Raw genomic sequence first — 19,075 nt, forward strand, 5'->3', positions numbered from 1 at the left:
CTCCTGATCAGCTGGGACTTGAGAGGCAGAGAATAGATGTGGGCGGAGCCAGTCAGAGGTGGTATTTACCGGTTCTCCGAACTACTCAAAATTTCCGCTACCGGTTCTCCAGAACTGGTCAGAACCTGCTGAATACCACCTCTGCATCAAACCCTTAAATCCCAAGCTCATTTTTTAAAACAAAAACATTATAAGAGGATTTAAGTCACCAATAAATATGATTACTTACTTATTGTTACTTATTATTATTATTGTCCTTTCCCTCATCAGACAAATCAATTGTTGTTTATTGTAAACTACCCAGAAACTTTGGCTCTTGGACTGTTTAACAAAAATGAATAAATAAAGTGGTCTGTTTGAGGAGTAGCAATAATCTACTTGATCTAGAGTTTCTGGGAGCTCTGCACTCACCAAGATATCCCTGCTGCAGTTTCTTTATAAATCTTTTCTTATTTTACCCTGGTAAATTATAGCAATGTTCCTTCTGCTAGCCTGTGGTTTGGAGTTAATTGAAAGATGCTGCTTATGTTCTCTTTATTCTCTAAGGAAATGTTCCCTTGTCATTTCTTGAAGTAGTTTTCCCTTTTACAGTGAGAGATCATAAATATACAAGTTGAGCTATTGCTGATAAAGTCAGATTTGTGTAATATTATATTTTACCTTTTTTTCAGTTTGAAGCCTCATAACACAGCATTTTTCTCCTTTTACCTAGTTTTGTTGAAGTATATTTCCAGTGACAGAAATGTAACATAGGCAATTTGGCATCAGGAAAGTATTTTAGTCCCTACTGTTGATACTGTGTTGTCTAGTATTGTAAGAGGTGGTATTATGGGAGGGTTTCTCCTAAAACCTACCACCATTTCTACAGTTTTGAGTGTGTTTAGTTCAATATTGTTCTGGTTGCACCACAAGGCTAGTTTTTAACCCCCCCCCCTCTCTGTATGCAGATTGGTCAAATGAGACCAATCACTGTTGTATCATCTGCAAACTTCAGTACTTTAACAGAGGGGTCTTTTGAGATGCAGTCATTGGTATATAGAGAGAAGAGAAGTGGAGAGAGCACACAGCCCTGGTGGGGAGGCTGTGCTAATTGCCCAGGTATGTGATGTGATTTTGCCTAGCTTCACCTGCTGCTTCCTGTCTGTTATGAAGCTTATGATCAATTTACAAGTGTGGCCAGGTACAGAGCACTTGTTGGTGATCTCAAGCCTGCTCTTGTCTAGAGAGTCATTTCAAAGAAATTGTCTACTCTCAGGCTCTTCATTCCACCACAATTGTCATCTCTGCTTTAGTAAAACTGTCTTCAGGTTGCCATTTCTTCCTTTGAAATCCACTTTGAAGTGATTTTATTTTCTGTCTGTTTCTTGAATCTCTCTATTCTTCATTCTCTCAATAGTTTGAAGAGATTCAATTCTCTATTGTGATGAAGGTGTTGGACTGGGAAGTCAGGTTCAAATTCACATCTCAGTGAGGTGCTCAGTGGATGACTTGAGCCAAGCATGCTTGTAGCCCAATTTATGTCACTTAAATATAAGAATTTAACGAGAAATACAGTAAATAAGTGCTATTAGTGTTGATGTATTAGTATACTGAATGTTGGGGTGCTAATGATTAGCCATTGATAGGTTCCTCTTTTGGAAACAGTAGATTCCTGAATGATTATACTGTTATTTGGTTTTAACTGCTCAACAGAGCTTTGAGTAGATGTGCTTATTCTAATCTTATAATGGTTTGTACACTTTGTCCTAATCATATCGCCCTTTTGTTTTCCCTAAGACATCTATTTGCAAATGCCATTTATTATGTCCTTTTATTTATCAAAAAGTTTGAACCATTCATGTATAATACAAAAATCCATGGATTGGTATTACAGGTGTATGAACATGTGGTAGACAGGCTGATGGATTTATTGCTAACATTTACATTTCAAGCTGATCCCATAGTCAATTTTCAATTTGGCCTCCTATTGACCTCTTGGCAACATGCCAGTACAAAGCAGCCTTGCATAGAAAGGAGCACAGAGATTTCTGGGTGGGTCTGTTATAAACAGCTGTTTAGAATTACAAGAACCAAATGGATACTGCCTTATTAGTTGCAGAATGCATTACATAACCTATAAGTATGCACACATAAATGAGTTTTGGCATAGCCATTTTCCAGAGTGAGTTTGCAGGATGGTCCAGAGATGGTATTATCACAGCCAATTGGCCTTGAGACTGGGTTGAAGCTGAAGCCACGCCTCTGAGCTCCTCCCTTCTGACTCCAGTTTCAATCCAGTCTGGCCAGAGAAGAGATTACAATTCTTTGACTCCTGATTCATTTACCATTTCTGGACCCTCCTCAGCTCATCCCTGCTTCCTTCCTCACTGAGACTCTACCTCCACCTTCTTGTAAGTCCCTGGCTGTGGCTGTGGCTTTTCCATCTGTCTGGGGATTTGAATTCAGGGCTTGGAGGCTCCGGTGGCTTGACTGCCATTCCGGTGGCCATTTTTAGCTGGCAGCCATGTGGATCGGCACTTGTGGGGGCTAATGGGCCTTGGTTTCCAGCTCGACAGCCCCCGTCGCCCCAAGGGACTGTTTTCTTGCTACTGAGGGCTAAGTAGAGTGCAGAGAAGAGCGCAAAGGTTATGGCACTCCGACGACCTGTGGAAACGGCTTGGAAGGCGCGTGGCGGCAGCAGACTCCCTGGGAAGCCGTGGCAGCCCTAGAGCACTCCGATCGCAGCATTTTCAAATCAGGGCGTGTTGTGAGGGGAGTGAAGACCTGCTCTTGCTGCTGAGGTGGAGGTGAGGGGCAGATCGCGATGGAAGCGTGAGGGGTGGTCGTAAGCATGAACCAAGATGGCGGACAGGTCTCCTTCTCCTCCAATATTCCCTGGGGAGGGGACTTCTTCTAGGCAGCGGCCTACTGCCTCCTCCAGGAGGCTTAAAGCCTCAGCTGTCACTCGCCCTTCCCGTGCCATCCAGAAGGACGAGCAAAGAAGGCATAAAGCCTTAACCAAGACCTTCTCCAGGGGCGAGAGGTTGCTGGCCATGCAGTACAAGATCAGCCCCTCCCCATCCAGGTCCAGGTCACCCTTGGGGGGTGCTTTGAGGGAGAATTCCCCTCCTGGTTCCCCAGACTCTTTGAGGGAGTTTTTTGGGGAGGCTTCCCCTTTACCTCCTCTCTCTATGGAGGACCAAGACCAGGCAAATGTTCAGACTGATTTAGATTTGCAAGAGGCCCAGTTGGGGGAGAGGACTTCTTCCAGGCCCAGCTTGGCACTTCTGCCCATTCGTAGTCAGGCTTCAGAGAGCCCTAGCTGGGATTCATTGGATATGGAAGATCTGCCTGTTGGTCTTTTGAATCTTATTGAAAGGGTGATTGCCTCTGGCCTGCAGCGGCAGGTGTCACACCCTGCATCTCAGGGCGAGGTCACGACTCCCAGGATCATCTCTAGCACGGGCCCCTGCCCAGCTGGTCAGCCGCCCTGTGTCACCATCCCTGGCTAGTGTGGGGTCAGTCATGGGGGATAAGGTTCAGCGGGATCCAGATCTTTTTGAAGATGAGGAGGTTCTGGCTCCTGACTCCCCTGCTTTTATGGGATTGTTCCCTCCAAATTTATTCCAATTCCTTCTGTGCAAGGCACGTGCTACTGCACAACTGGGGGGCGGTGAGGCGGTCAAGGAAGGGGAGCCAGCAAAGCAGCCCCAGGGCCCATTTTTTTCTGAGCCTAAGACTGCTAAGGAGGAGATCCCTGTACCTCATTTATTCTTGGAGGTGGCAAAGAAGCAATGGGAGACTCCTGGGGCTTTCCCAACTCCAGGCAGTAATGACAGATGGTTCTATAACATCGAACCCGATTTCCTTCAAGCATTACAGATGCCCTCCATGGATCCATCTGTGGTAGCCTCGCTTATGCCCAAGGATATGGTGGACAACCTGAAGGCTGATGACAGGAAGGCGGAGATAACCCTCAGGAGGACCTTCCAGTCATTGGCTTGGGCTATTAAGGTGGTGGCCTCTGCGTCATTCTTCAACTGCATGGCTATTCTTTGGATGGAGCAGATCCAGGCGCGTATCCCACTGGAGGGCGTTTATCTATACCAGGATCTAAACAAGTTAGTAGCGGTTGCTCAGTTTTCGGCCGACTCAAACACTGTGAAGTTTGTTTTCAGGGCTATGGCATTGTCCATTGCATCTCGTCGCCTCCTGTGGCTCTGGGGCTGGCAGGCGGACAACAAGGTGAAGTGGCAGCTGGCATCAGCGGCCTATGCAGGGGGTTCCCTTTTTAGGGCTTCCCTTGACCCAATTCTGGTTGAGGACAAAAACAAGAAAAAAGTGCTGCCTACCTTGGCAAAGAAGGTGGAGCAGAAGACCACACCTTATTATCGCAAGCCTTCACATCGCCCACAGGAGCAGGAGACACACCAGAGCAGGTACCTTCCTGCCAGGTCAGACAGGCAGACCGACACGCTACCAGCCCCAGAGTAAACACCCCTTCGGGGGGGAGGTGGTCGCCCTTATCGCTGAGGAAAGTAGGTCGTCTGTGACTCCATCCATTGGTGGCTGCCTGGCGCTATTCGCCGACGCCTGGGCGGAGAATTCCACTGATGCTTGGGTACTTAGTATGGTGATGTATGATCTCCATTTGGAATTTCTCTCCCTTCCCCCAAATTGCTTCCGCACATTCCCTCCTGCCATGCACGTTGAAAAGCGCCAGCAGATGCGGCAGGCCATCCGGCTCCTGCTTGACATTGCTGCTATAGAACTGGTCCTTGGAGACCATGTGGGCAGGGGATTCTATTCGAACCTTTTCCTAGTGCTTAAGTCTTCGGGGGGATGGAGAGCCATTTTGGATTTAAAGCTTCTGAACCAGTTCTTGGTTTACAGGCATTTTAAGATGGCCTCTCTCAAGTCCATTTTGGCAGAGATTCGTGAGGGGGATTATATGGCATCCAGTGACCTCACGGAGGCCTACCTGCACATCCCCATTCTCCCTGAGCATAGGCATTTCCTATGCTTCTCCTATTTAGGGGTACACTATCAATACAGGGCCCTGCCATTTGGGTTGGCTTTGGCTCCCAGGTCCTTCACCAAGGTGTTAGCGGTAGTTGCTGCCCACCTGAGGGAGATTCCCATTAGACTTCATTGCTACCTGGATGATATCCTTGTCCAGGAGGGGTCACCTTCCCAGACAAGGGCGGATCTGCAGCAGGTCATTGGCACTCTCCAGAGTTTGGGGTTCTCAGTTAACTTTGAGAAGAGTACCCTTACCCCAGCCACTCAGATTCTCTATCTGGAGGAAGTTGTAGATTCCCGTTTGGGTCGAGTTTTTCTTTCCCTGGATCGCAGGTCCAGTTTGTTGAAGTTAGTTAAGCAGATTCGGAGGGCTCGTTGTGTTCCCACAGCCTTCCTCTCCATCTTGCTGGGAAAGTTCATCTCCTGTATCAAGGTGGTTCCGTGGACGTGGCTAAAGGACACTTCAATGGAGGCTGCTCCCATATCAGAGGTCCGATTCCAGCAACTTGACGCTCAAGGTGCCAGCTACGCCGCAGGTGCTGATGTCCCGCAAGTGGTGGATGTCCCCGGCCTTACTCAGGGGCTGCGAATTCAGGTAGCAGGAGTGCCTCATTCTGACTGGATGCCAGTCTGTTCAGCTGGGGGGGGGCGACCCTAGACTCTCAACCGGCACAGGGCCGGTGGTCATGGAGTGACCTTCGGCACAACATAAATTGGCTGGAGCTCCAGGCGGTCTACCTTGCCCTGTGACGGTTTCAGACCACGGTCGAAGGTCACCACGTCCTCGTCTTAACTGACAATGTGGCAGCAAAGGCCCAGATAAATCGGCAGGGGGGCACACGCTCCAGAGCGCTGCACATCGAGGCGATGTCGCTGGGACACTGGGTGGAGAAGCATCTGCACTCCATCCGAACAGAGCACATCATCGGCATCGACAATCACCAAGCAGATTGACTGAGTGAAGAGACGGTGGACAATGGAGAGTGGAGTCTGTCCAGGGAGCTGTTCCAGAAAGTCTGCCAGAGGTTCGGGGGACTGGTGGTGGACCTGTTCGCCACTCCGTCCAACGCGCAGGTTCCATGGTTCTTCTCCTGGTTCCCAGCTTGGGGAACGGAGGGGTTTGATGCCCTTCGCACAAAGTGGCCAGTTGGGCTGCTGTACGCTTTTCCTCCCCTTCCTGGGGTCATCCAGAGGGTAGTCAAGAGAGCAGGCAGAGGTCATCTTATTGACCCCTTACCGGCCCAGGAGGGCCTGGTTCACGGATCTTTTCAGCCTGTCGGTAGGGAGACTGTGGAGGATTCCCCGGGGGGAGGTGAAGTTGCATCATGGGAAGTTGGTTCACCCAGATCCACAGTGGCTTCAACTTGCCGTGTGGTGATTGAGCGGGAGTGCCTAAGATGACCACTTGTCCCAGAAGGTGATTAGGACTATTGAGGCTTCCCGCAGGCAGTCAACCAACAGGATTTACGATTCCACCTGAGTTACTTTTGTATCTTGGTGCCAGTCTGCTCACGTGGTCCTGGCTAGGGCCATGGTCCCACAGGTTTTGGATTTCATCCAGGACGGCTTGGATAAAGGCCTGTCCCTGGCAACTGTTAAGAAGCAGTTGGCGGTGCTAGCCACTGTGATTCCAGGTGAGGGCCCTACTCCGCTGACTCGTCTGCCCTTAGTTAGGAGGTTTCTCAAGGAGGCGGCTCACTTGCGTCCCCCGCCTGTTCATAGGTTTCCTATGTGGCACCCCCCAAGGTATTGCGGGCCCTTATGGCCAAGTCTTTTGAATCGTTGTGGACAGTCAGCCAGAAGCTACTCACTTATAAGGTTGTGTTCTTGGTGGTGGTCACTTCGGCTAGGCACGTGTCCGAACTGGGAGCCCTTTCTTCCAGGGAGGATTTATGTGTGTTTTACAGCAACAGGGTCGTGCTTCGCCTTGAGCCAGCATTCCTGCTTAAGGTTAATTTTCACCATTCGCAGGACATTGTTTTACCGGACTTCTGTCCAGGCCCAGTCAGAGTGCAGGAGCATAGGTGGCACCGTCTAGACCAGTGGTGGGCAACCTTTTTTTTCAACTGAGCCAAATCTCGCCAAAACCACGATTGAAATTTATTTGGAGAGCCGCATTTTTAAAACCGAAAATACATAGGATGGTACACTGTTTTTAGTTTCAATAAGTTTTTATTGAGAATATTCTGCATGCAAGTATCCACATAGGTCGGGAGGATACAAATAACACAACTAATAAAACAAAAACTTTAGAACGATATTATTTATCGATAACGTTAAATTCCGTAAAATTTGCCTTACAATGTAGAGAAAATTACATCCTGACAATGACTGACAAAGTCACAACCACTAATGTGAACATTGGCCTTGCATTTCCTTGGATAGTTTGAGTAAGTCAGGTTTGTATGTTGTTGTTTTTCATTTCATCTCTCTCTCCCACTTTCTTTCTTTTTTTCTTTTTCTTTCTCTCTCTCTCTCTCTCTGGCTCTTTGACTCTCTCTCCCTCCCTCCCTCTCTGTCTCCCTCTGTCATTTTCTCTGGGTGTCTATCTGTCTGTCTCTCTCTCTGTATCTCTCTCTCTCTCCTCCTTCCCCCATCTGTCACTCTGTGTGTGTGTGTGTGTGTGTGTGTGTGTGTCTGTCTGTCTGTCTCTCACTCACTCTGTGTGTGAGTGTGTCTGTCTCTGTCTCTCCCTCTGTCTCTCTCCCCTCCCTTCCTCTCTCTCTGTCACTCTGTGTATGTGGGTGTGTCTGTCTCACTCATTCACTTAATCACTCGCTCTGTGTGTGTCTCTCTCTGTCTGTCTATCTTTCTCCCCCTCTCTGTCTCTGTCTCTGTGTGTGTGTGTGTGTGTGTGTGTGTGTGTCTGTCAGTCTCTCTCTGATTCCCTCCCTCACTCCCTCTCTCTGTTCCTCTCTGTCTGTCTGTCTCATTCACACACACACACACACACACACACACACACACTGTGGTCATCTTGTTGAGTGTGTTTCAAATGTGATTGGAACACTCAACAAGATGACCACAGTGTGTGTGTGTGTGTGAATGAGACAGACAGACAGAGAGAGGGAGTGAGAGAGGGAATCAGAGAGAGACTGACAGAGACGAATCAGAGACGTACTTTTAACTACCTGGCAGCGGCGTTTTGCCTTGGGGGGCTCCTCAGAACTTCCCAAGACTTCGGAGGGAAGTTTACAGCCCTCCCTCGGAACGCTTCGGAGGGAAGCTTTTGCAAAAGCCCGGGCGATTGACAACAAGTCTCCCAGGCTGTAATTTTCCGAGCTGTGCGCACGCGGCTGTTTTCCACGGCGTGGAGCAGCGGCGAGATTCTGCGCGGCGAGCGATGATTCCAGGGGCCATCCGGGAAGATGAGGAACGCGACGGGGGACCCTGCCCCCCCCCCCACTGATGGCCCCCGGAATCATCGCTCGCCGCGCAGAATCTCGCCGCTGCTCCACGCCATGGAAAACAAGCGCGCGCGTACAGCTCGGCAAATTACAGCCTGGGAGACTTGTCACTCGCCCGGGCTTTTGAAGAAGCTTCCCTCCGAAGCCCGAGAGGAAGGAGGGGTGCGGGCGCCCGGCACACAGAAGAGCCGCATTAAAATGTGTAAAGAGCCACATTTGGCTCGCGAGCCGCGGCTTGCCGACCACTGGTGTAGACATAAGACAGGAGCAACCCACCTCTGATGAAGTTGAAGCTTCAAATGCTCTTCAAGGGCAATTGATATAAAGCAGTAAGCCTTACTGCAGTTCTAATTAGCTTCTAGCCATGAACTGGAACCATTTTAAAGCCTTCATATAGAAATATCTCTAAGAACTATTGGACCTTGTTTTGATTTATGCAATATTTTGTCCATTCTCAAGTGACGGAGAGGGATCAAGTAGGCAGGCAAACCTAATGATGATGGCTCCTGCATGCTTCAATGTGTTACCATGTTTTCCAGAATATAAGACGCACCGGAGTATGAGACGCACCAAGGTTTTGAAGAGGCAAATTTAAAAAAAAGTGGGTAGGTAGACAGAGGGATAGAGAGGGAGAGAAAGAAAGATAAATTCAGTAGGTAGGTAGGTAGAGAGAGTAGTTAGATAGGTAGGTAAGTAGATAGATAAAGGGATAGAGAGAAAGAGAAGTAAGAGAGAGAGAGAGAGAGAGAGAGAGAGAAATACAGTAGATAGGTAGGGAGAGAGAGTCTGTAGTAGGTAGGTACAGGGCAGTGGTGGGTTTCAAAAATTTTTAGAACCTCTTCTGTAGGTGTGGCCTGTTTTGTGGGAGTGGCTTGGCAATCATGTGACCGGGTGGGCATGGCCGACTTGCAAAATGTGGTAAAACTCACTTAACAATGCTCATGCTTAGCAACCAAAATGTTGGCTTAGAAACTCTGGCATTTGAAGCACGCAAGTCTTAAAGCTGTCAAGTTACCCTTGCAACTCTAACCCTTTAGAAAAAAAAAACCAGTTGTGTGCAAACTTGACAGCTTTAAGGCTTGTGGACTTCAACTCCCAGAATTCCTACATACATACATACATACATACATACATACATACATACATACATACATACATGCATGCATTTTTATGACTCACCAGCATCTGCATCTATAGAAAAAAGTATGCCAATAAAATGTACATTCATTTCACTGTCTCCCATCTATGATCCAGCTAGAAGTATTCATCCATCTACGATTTTTTCCACCTTTAAAATGACCTTCATCTTGACAATGTTCATCTTACATTTAGCATAAAAATAGGTAGTGGATATTGCATATCAAACATTTTGTATATCATCTTAAAACATGTTCACTAAATATCGGAATTCCATATGATACCTAACAGAAAATTATTTTTCCTATAAACAAATGTACTGAGAAAATAGAATTAATTCATTGCATCATATTGTTCTTACCTCGATATGTACTTTAAATTTTTTTTAAGATGAATTATAATCTAACTAGTTTCCTCCTCTTGCTTTCTTAATGTTATCGCATTTCAGAACCTAAAAAGCCTCTGGTATTTGATCGACCTCTTAATCCAGTAACACTAGATGAAGGCAAGATCCTGCTTGCCATGTAATTGGTTGCCATGCAGTTGGATCACAGCCCATTAAGATCCAGTGGCTCAAAGCTGGGAGAGAGCTTACATCAGTGTTTCTCAACTTGGCAACTTGAAGATGTCTGAACTTCAACTCCCAGAATTCTGGGAGTTGAAGCCCGGACATCTTCAAGTTGCCAAGGTTGAGAAACACTGGCTTAGATTCTCTGATAAATGCAGCTTCAGGTTGGCAAATGGAATAGCTCTCTTAGAGATCCAAGCAGTTACTAAAACTGATTCTGCGGAATGTGTGTGCAAAGCCTCAAACACAGCTGGAAGTGATTCTTCTAAGTCAAAAGTGGCAGTGAAAAGTACAGTTAGATTGAATATTTAGAGAGAGAACAACAATTCAAAGGCTGCCTGATCCTCCATTGCTTGCTTGCTGTTTCGCCTGCCCGGATCGCCTCTAGCTACCTACATCCGTTCTCGCCCAGCAGCTGTGGCGTCGTCGTCAAGATGAAGTGGCTTGGAAGCGAAGGAGCCTCGAAGCCCTGCCTAAGCAGCAGCAGGGCCCTCTCCCAGCCAGGTTCTTCCCTCTTGCTCTTCATCTTGATGATGTCACTGCAGCTGCCAGGCGTGGACTGATGGAGGTAGCCAGAGCGGTTCCAAAGCAGTCCAGGTGGGCGAAAGAGTGAGTGAGCGATGGAGGATCAGGCAGCCTGATCCTCGCTTGCTCGCTTGCTCACTCGCCGGGAGGCATGGAGAAGAGCGCAAAGTCCAGTGGAGGCAAGAAGGTTCTCGGCGCTCTGGGAAGCCGCAAAAGCGACTGGAGAGTGCCAAGAACCTTCCTGCCTCCACGGGACTTGGCGCTGTTCTCCGTGCGCTCTTTGTGATTGCAATAGACGTCCAGAAGTGGCGGGGGCTGGAAGCCCAGGCCCCATTAGCCCCCAAAGCCTCTTCTGGACGTCTATTGCAGTTGCGAGGAGCGCGTGGAGAAGAGTGCGAAGTCCAGCGGAGGCAGAAGTGCAAAAACAATGCCTACTACTCCCTTGCAAGGGGAGCGAAGGAAACCAACTGGGTCTCTGCTCCCTGCCTCACCTGTCTGGAGCTGCCAAAAGCTTTAGACTCTGGCAGCGGTGCTGGTTTCCCGCCACTTCGGTGTCCCTGAAAGGCAACTCCGCATTCTCCCTTTCCTTCGCCCCTCCTCCCTTCAAAAGCTGTGAGGCACTTTCTTAGCGCCGGTTGCCCAGCTGGCATGGCCCTGCGTGCGCGCCTCCTCCTCCTCCCTTCTCCTCCTCCTCACTCCCCAAAGGCTCTTCTCCTCCTTCCTGGAGCTTAGCGGGAGCTAAGGGATGGGAGGCTGCTTTTGAAACCACACCTTGGAAAACTTCATTGGGAAGGGAGGTGGGGAACCAGTGGGGGGGATGCCCTGGAATGCCCCCATGCTTTGCTAGCGGCCACACCTCCTAGGCAGGTTCAGGGAGATCCTAGGAGGCTGACCGCACCGCACAAGCTACCGCTTCCAAGCGCCGATGGAATGGACAGTGAAAGCGAGTGAGGGGGGCGGGGCAGGCGCTCTGTGAGGAATCTCTTTTAACCGGTTTGGTAGATTTGTGGAACCTCTTCTACCGAAGAGGTTAGAACCAGCAGAAACCCATCCCTGGTACAGGGATAGAGAGAGAGAGAAATAGAAAGAGATAGAGAGAGAAATACAGTAGTTAGGTAGGGAGAGAAAGAGTAGGTAGGTAGGTAGACAGAGGGATAGAAAGAGAGAAATACAGTTAATAGGGAGAGAGAGAGAGTGTAGGTAGGTAGGTAGATAGGTAGAGGGATAGAGAGAGAGAAATAGAAATAGAGAAATACAGTAGATAGGTAGGGGGAGAGAGAGAGTAGGTAGGTAGGTGGGTAGAGGGATAGTGTTAAGTCCTCGACTTGCGACCTGTCCTAGGTCCTCGACTTACGACCGGCTGCAAGTCCTCGACTTACGTCTGACAGCCAGCAACTGCTCAGCTGCGCCTGATTGGCTAAGGCACGGCTGGCTGTTTGCACCTTTCCATTGGTCGCCCTGCTTGACAGCTCGTGAATAAATAGCTGTCAAGCAGGGCGAGGTGCTGAACTCTGTACATAGTTATTCTGGTTAGCGGTTCTTTTGAAATAAATCTGTTCTACTTACCTAAGCTGTTCCACGTCTCTTCAATCAGTCCAGCATTCAAGAGAGAGAGAGAGAGAGAGAGAGAGAGAGAGAGAGAGAGAGAGAGAGAGAGAGAGAGAGAGAGAGAGAGAGAGAAATACAGTAGGTAGGTAGGGGGAGAGAGAGTGTGGGTAGGTAGGTAGGTAGAGGGATAGAGAGAGAAAAATAGAAAGAGAGAAAGAGAAATACAGTAGATAGGGAGGGGAGAGAGGGTAGGTAGGTAGATAGAGGGATAGAGAGAGAGAGAGAAATATAGTAGGTAGGTAGGGAGAGAAAGAGTAGGTAGGTAGGTAGGTAGGTAGATGTTTCCAGGTGTATTTATCCATGTGCTGGAGAAGGAAATCGCTGACAAACCTTAAGACTTTGTTTCTGCTGGCACATCACTTGATCAATGTAATTCTCATCAGTTAAAGGGCTTTCCAAAAGGGAAAAAACAGGTTTTTTTTCAAATAAAAGGCATTAATAGCCTTGGGGGGGCTTGCAGAGTGCTCCTGGGGTAGGGGGGAGAGAGCAAAAAACAGCCAGTTTTTCGCAAAAACGGGCCTGTTTTTTGTCAAAAAAATCGCATGCATAGCCTTATGGAGTCTTATAGAGTGCTGCTGGGGGCTGGGGGGGGTATTTTTTGCTTATTTCTGCCCTTCCCAGCCCCAGGAGCTCTCTGAAAGCCTGCATAAGGCTATGCATGGCCATTTTGGTGATGGAGGCAGGGCTTTGGGAGGCAAAAAATGCTGTATTCGATGTATAAGATGCACCCAGATTTTCAGCCTCTTTTTTGAGGAAAAAAAGTGCATCTTATACTCCGAAAAATACAGTAAGTGTTGGATCCTGCAGGTACCACAAAGGTTCCAAAAAGGTGATGCCAAGATAAACAGGATATTGCACAGGAATCTGGATATTTTCTGGTAGTAATGTCTTTATTTAATTATATACTTAATACGCTTAGGTATATTTTTTTGTATGCAATATTGATTTCTACTTAAATGACTTAGAGCTTAACAAAGGGTCATCCGTTTAGCCCCGTTGCCCTGGTTCTGAGAGGGACTGTTCGTTAGTCATTAGGGATATATCCTTCTGTGGCGCCTCCATTTCAGGGCCAACTTGTTTCTGAGGCAGGCTGTAGCCAGATCAAGATGATCCAACAGGAAACTAATGTTTTCTAGTATAAAATGATACAAATGGAGAGAACTGGTCTTCTGCCTCTTAATTTCCTGAATGCAGCGGCAGCAGAAACTGCTGTTCCTGCCCTGATAAGAGAGCAGCAACTTGCCAGTCTCATTTTTGAATTATGGCACATGACTACTTTGGGGAAGAAAATGGGAGGAAAGCACATCATTGGGAATGGGAGGAGAAGTGTTATGTAGTGCTGACAGATTGCTGCCACTTCATGCAATAAAGCTACATACTATTAGAAACAAATTATTTTTCTCAATCTTACATGGGAATAGCTCCCAAAATATTGTTGCCTTCATAAGTGAGTGTGCAAAACCCACCTTTGCTCCATTCTTAGACACTGATTACTTTTTTTTTATATAACTCAAAACCAGATTTTAAATTCGAGATTGTTGAACAAACCAATGTAGCTTGGTTTCCACATAATGCTGCAGAATAGTATAATATCCAGATTCACTCACCACATTAAAAAACCCAACTATATTATGGCTGAATGCATGAACATTGAGAATTCTTTTTCTTGAATTGTGCAGGGAATATTTTTGAAAAAGAAATTAGAACTGTTCCTTTAAGAGATAATGATCTAAAATTTTATCTTTTGAAGGCACATCTAAAAACCAATGTCTTTTTAATGCCAATCTGTAATAGGAAGGAACTGAAACAATGCTTTCCCATTTTGAAGCACTTTAGTGAGGCACAATATTAATATGTGTGATGCATATTTTGTTTTCAAGTAAGAAGTGAGATTGTTTAAAGAAAAAGCCCATCACGGAAAGACCACAGTGTACATTACATGAACAGTTGGAGTTGCTACAAAATCATAACAGCTGTTTAAAAAGAAGAATCTGACATTTGCTCACTGTTATAGATGTTTGTTCCTAACCATAATGATGAATGATAGGCAATGCCAAAATATCACAATGTAAGTTTTGCCCTTTTTGTTTTTGCATTCCCACATCATATGCAAGAATATGAGGAGCAGTATTTATCTTGTGTGTTGTAACACGTGTTTAACTTCAGCAGACCTTCATATCAAATCATATCAAACCATCATTTCTGGCCATATCTCTGATAATAGTGGACATTAGCCTAAATGCCCTGGTATTATCTGGTAAATTGTGCATACGGTATAGTATTTCCTAACTAATACAAAACATATTTAAAATTTTGCATGCTATATTAGTGTTTCCACATGCATTAAACGTTGCAAACATTTAGTGCCACTGAGTTAAATTGTTTCAAAAATTGTGTTAATGACTCGTAAAGAAACTGAACAATTGTTCCCATGTCACTTTACTTCATTTTTAAAAAGCCAGAAATCAATGTTTGCTAAGCATAAGCCAGTGCTGTGCTTTGTTCATGCATTTGCATGAATTTATCCCATAAATTGTGGAAACTGCTTCTGTTTGAGAAACATTTAAGATCTTCTGTTGTTTACATAAGTTTGCAAGTTAGTACAAAATGATATTAAACAAGCAACTGCATTTCTGTGATTGCATTTTGATGGGATCCCCCAGAGAACTTATCTTATTCTTTGAGATAATGCCTTGTATCATGATTGAATGTGACGGGCTGGCTGAGAGGCTGGTTTGGAAAGCCCTTGATCCTTTGTTCACTTGCTCAATACGCAGGCTATGTAATGGATATTGCTCTGATTGGCTTCCTTCTGCAGATCATAAGCAGATAAACCATTAATCCAAAGAAATGGGGGGGGGGGTAATTTAACTGCTCCCACCTTCCAAGGGCAAATGTACAAAAAAAATTGCACATCTCTCAGAAGGAACAAGGAATGTAGCCAATCAATAGAGGAAATAAGCTAGAGAAATCATGTCTTTTTGTATGAGAACTGCTGCCAGGAATAATAGACATTGGGATACTAGCCACAATGCTTGTATTACTAGCAACAGACACCTGGACTGGAGAGATCACAAACAAAGAAGACTTTCATATTTTCCTGTGGTTTATGGAATCACCTGTCTTGTGAAATATACAATTTTCTGACACCAGTACATGCAAGACATTTTGGAATCTAATTTCAGTTTACAGTAATACGAGTGGTATGTCCCTTGTTAGGTGGTAGCATATGTCTGATCTTGGTGATCCTAAAAGCTAAGCTCTCCGATTGGTGGTGTCATTTTTTCCTTGGTATGCCATCTGCCTAACCCTTTGCAAGTTTTACATACTGTAGTTTTATTTCCTTCTAATCTCCTAAAACTAATTAGTTGGATTGACATAGGTAGGCTGCTCTCTTGTGCATGCTAGCTTCAAAGGCTTCCATTTGGGATTTTTCCTCTCCCGTCCTGTCTTCTTCTTTTTTCCCCATTAATTTTGCCTTTTGCCCAAATGTTATAGTTGGAGATCTGGAATGTGAGCAGTTTTTCTTAATGCTAGTTTATCTACATTTTGCCTTCCTTTACAAGTGACTGAAGTTATATTGTTGGAGTTATGACACTCGGTGCCAGAATTACACCAATAATGCCACTGTGTGGATGTGGCCATACCCTTCCAGAGAAGAGAATCAGTTCTCTGGAATGTCTTTATCTTTGACATAATTATCCACAGGCAGAAACATATCAGATGGAGTTGAGAAAACCTGTTTTGATTTGATCTTTGCGAACTTCACTACAAAGGACTCACATGAACAAAAAAATAGTATAAAGTAAGCTACTAGTAAAATAATATAAATGTTACTATTTTTTTTAAAAGAATGCAACAGATTTTATTTTACACTAGTGGAATGGCATTTATATTCTTAACTCCATGCACAGTCTGCACATCCTATTTTATCTGCAATTCTGAATATTTGGGATGAAAAGGCTGTACAGTTAGTTTAAATAGAAGGATTGTGCAGTGTTCAAGAGTTCATTTCCCATGGTGTTTAGGAGCATGCAGGAGTGCAAATTTAACACCTTAAGTTGTTGCGACTTTCCTTGTTATAAAATATTCAGAGAGACCTTATGTGAAGACCAAAGTGCTACGTACCTTTGTTAATACTTCATGTGCTATCTCAGAATAGATTTATGGAGATTGTCCTCTGGGTTCCTCTTCCATCAAAACAGAGATTGCTTCTACTCAACCGAGAAGGACCTTCAAAACAGAACATCCTTATTATTGTTAAGGCACCGACGTAAACTTGTTCTATTCCCCTAATCCATTTCAACATGCAATAATCTGTATTAATAAATAATCAATAAACACAGGTAGTCCTCAGCGTACGACTACAATTGTGCCCAAAATTTATGTTGCTAAGTGAGAAATTTGTTAAGTGAGTTTTGCCCCATTTTACAATTTTTCTCACCACATTTGTTAAGTGAATCACTGCATTTCTTAAATTAATAACACGCTTGTTAAGTGAATCTGGTTTTCCCCTTGACTTTGCTTGCCAGAAAGTCGCAAAAGGGGATCACATGACCCTGGGACACTGCAACTGTCATAAATGTGAGTTCAGTTTGTGGGGATGCTGCAATGGTTGTAAGTGTGAAAAATGGTCATAAGTCACTTTTTCAGTGCTGTTATAACTTTGAACACTCACTAAATGCACTATTGTAAGTTGATGACTACCTGTAAATATAAATGCACTGTAGCTGTTTCATGCACAAGTCCCTCCCACTCCCCAATATTCCCACAATGCAGGCTTGGTTACTTGTCTTGCCCTTCCTTTGATCACGGTGTTTGTCTTTTCCAGGATGAGATTGAGGAACTACGTGCAGAGATGCTGGAGATGAGAGATGTCTACATGGAAGAAGATGTCTATCAACTACAGGAGCTAAGGCAACAACTGGATCAAGCCAGTAAGACCTGTCGTATCTTACAGTATCGTTTGCGAAAAGCAGAGCGACGCAGCCTTCGTGTTGCCCAGACAGGCCAGGTGGATGGAGAACTCATCCATAGCCTTGAACAAGATGTCAAGGTAAGCCTGCATTTGCAATTTTTTTTCTTCGTTAGAATGAAGAAGTCAGTTGAATGAAGCTGGGATATAAGAAGTTGCTTTCTCTTGTGTTAAACTATTGATTTTGCAATATAAGGAATGGATTTCTACTATTTAGACCAGGGGTGTCAAACTCAAGGCCCGTAGGCTGGATCCAGCCCGTGATGTGGTCAGATCCGGCCCCTGGGGCCATCCTGGTCTACCCAATGCGAAGAGGAAAGATCAGGCTTCGGCCAAGTCTACTCAGTGTGAAGAGAAAACATGCCAGCTGGCCACGCCCACCCAGTCACTCACCCACCCAGCCCCCAGAGGTCAACCACAGCCCTGATGCGGCCCTTAGTGAAATTAGGTTTGACACCCTGATTTAGACCATTGCCTATCCAGTCTAGTATTTGGTTGGCATTTATCCAAGATACTACTCCTGGGCAGTGCCCAGGAGTAGGGCCTCTTCTGTGATGGGCCCAGCCCTCTGGAACGACCTCCCCCCGGATATTAGGATTACCACCGACCTCCGCTCCTTCCGTTCAAAACTCAAGACCCACCTTTTTCAACTAGCAGGCCTGGCTCAACCATAGCTTCATTTTACTCCTCCTGGCAATTTTTAAACTTGTAATTTCCATTGGGGTTTTAATTTTAACTTATTTTAATATCTCTATGTTATTATAATGATTGTATTGTGTTTTATACCTCCTCCGTACAATGTGCAATTTTATAATATGTGTTTTTATTTATTGTACGCCGCTCCGCGTCCCTTTGTGGAGAGGGAGCGGCTAACAAATTTAAAAATTCAATTCAAAATTCAAATTCAATTCTTAGACCAAAGTCTTTCTCCCTTCAAATGTCTGAAGTCCTTTCGTCTGATATAAGAGGAATTGAAACTCTTTTTCCAAGGTTGTTGAAATAGTATTGTTTGTTTCTGAGCTATACTAATTTCAATAAGTGCTTATAGTAGATTTAATTTCACATTTTAGAAAAAAAACAGCTTTATGTGGAAATCTTGTTGAGAAATTAATCTGATGGTATATTGTCCTTAAAACTAATTGGAGATAATTACTTGGAAAAATTGTTGTACTGCTGTAGTATTTCAGTCATTTCTCACAAGAAACCATGGGGTTTCAACAAACTGAGACCGGAGTTATAGTAAAATAAAATAAATTATAAAAAATAAAATAAATAGTAAAATAAAATGAAGTTATTGGAAGTTTGAAATGCATTTGTTAACTACTTTATACAATAATACAATAATACAATAGCAGAATTGGAAGGGACCTTGGAGGTCTTCTAGTCCAACCTCCTGCCTAGGCAGGAAACCCTATACCGTTTCAGACAAATGGCCAACATCTTCTTAAAGACTTCCAGTGTTGGGGCATTCACAACTTCTGGAGGCAAGCTGTTCCACTGATTAATTGTTCTAACTGTCAGGAAGTTTCTCCTCAGTTCTAAGTTGCTTCTCTCCTTGATTAGTTTCCACCCATTGCTTCTTGTTCTACCCTCAGGTGCCTTGGAAAATAGTTTGACTCCCTCTTCTTTGTGGCAACCCCTGAGATATTGGAAGACTGCTCTCATGTCTCCCCTAGTCCTTCTTTCTATTAAACTAGACATACCCAGTTCCTGCAACCGTTCTTCATATGTTTTAGTTTCCAATCCCCTAATCATCTTTGTTGCTCTTCTCTGCACTCTTTCTAGAGTCTCCACATCTTTTCTACATCGTGGTGACCAAAACTGAATGCAGTATTCCAAGTGTGGCCTTACCAA

The 19,075-nt window shown here is 45.1% G+C and overlaps 1 protein-coding gene across 3 annotated transcripts in view; it reads left to right on the forward strand.

Moving 5' to 3' along the window:
• Positions 1-19,075, forward strand: part of MTCL2 (microtubule crosslinking factor 2) — an 89,330-nt gene that overhangs the window by 15,174 nt on the left and 55,081 nt on the right. For all 3 annotated transcript variants that reach the window (XM_081949081.1, XM_081949083.1, XM_081949082.1), the window contains exon 2: positions 17,078-17,302. In XM_081949081.1, the coding sequence (XP_081805207.1) occupies positions 17,078-17,302 (225 nt within the window). The remainder of the gene's footprint in view (positions 1-17,077; positions 17,303-19,075) is intronic.

Source organism: Natrix helvetica, assembly GCF_964273705.1.
Source record: "Natrix helvetica genome assembly, chromosome: 3".
NCBI lineage: Eukaryota > Metazoa > Chordata > Lepidosauria > Squamata > Natricidae > Natrix > Natrix helvetica.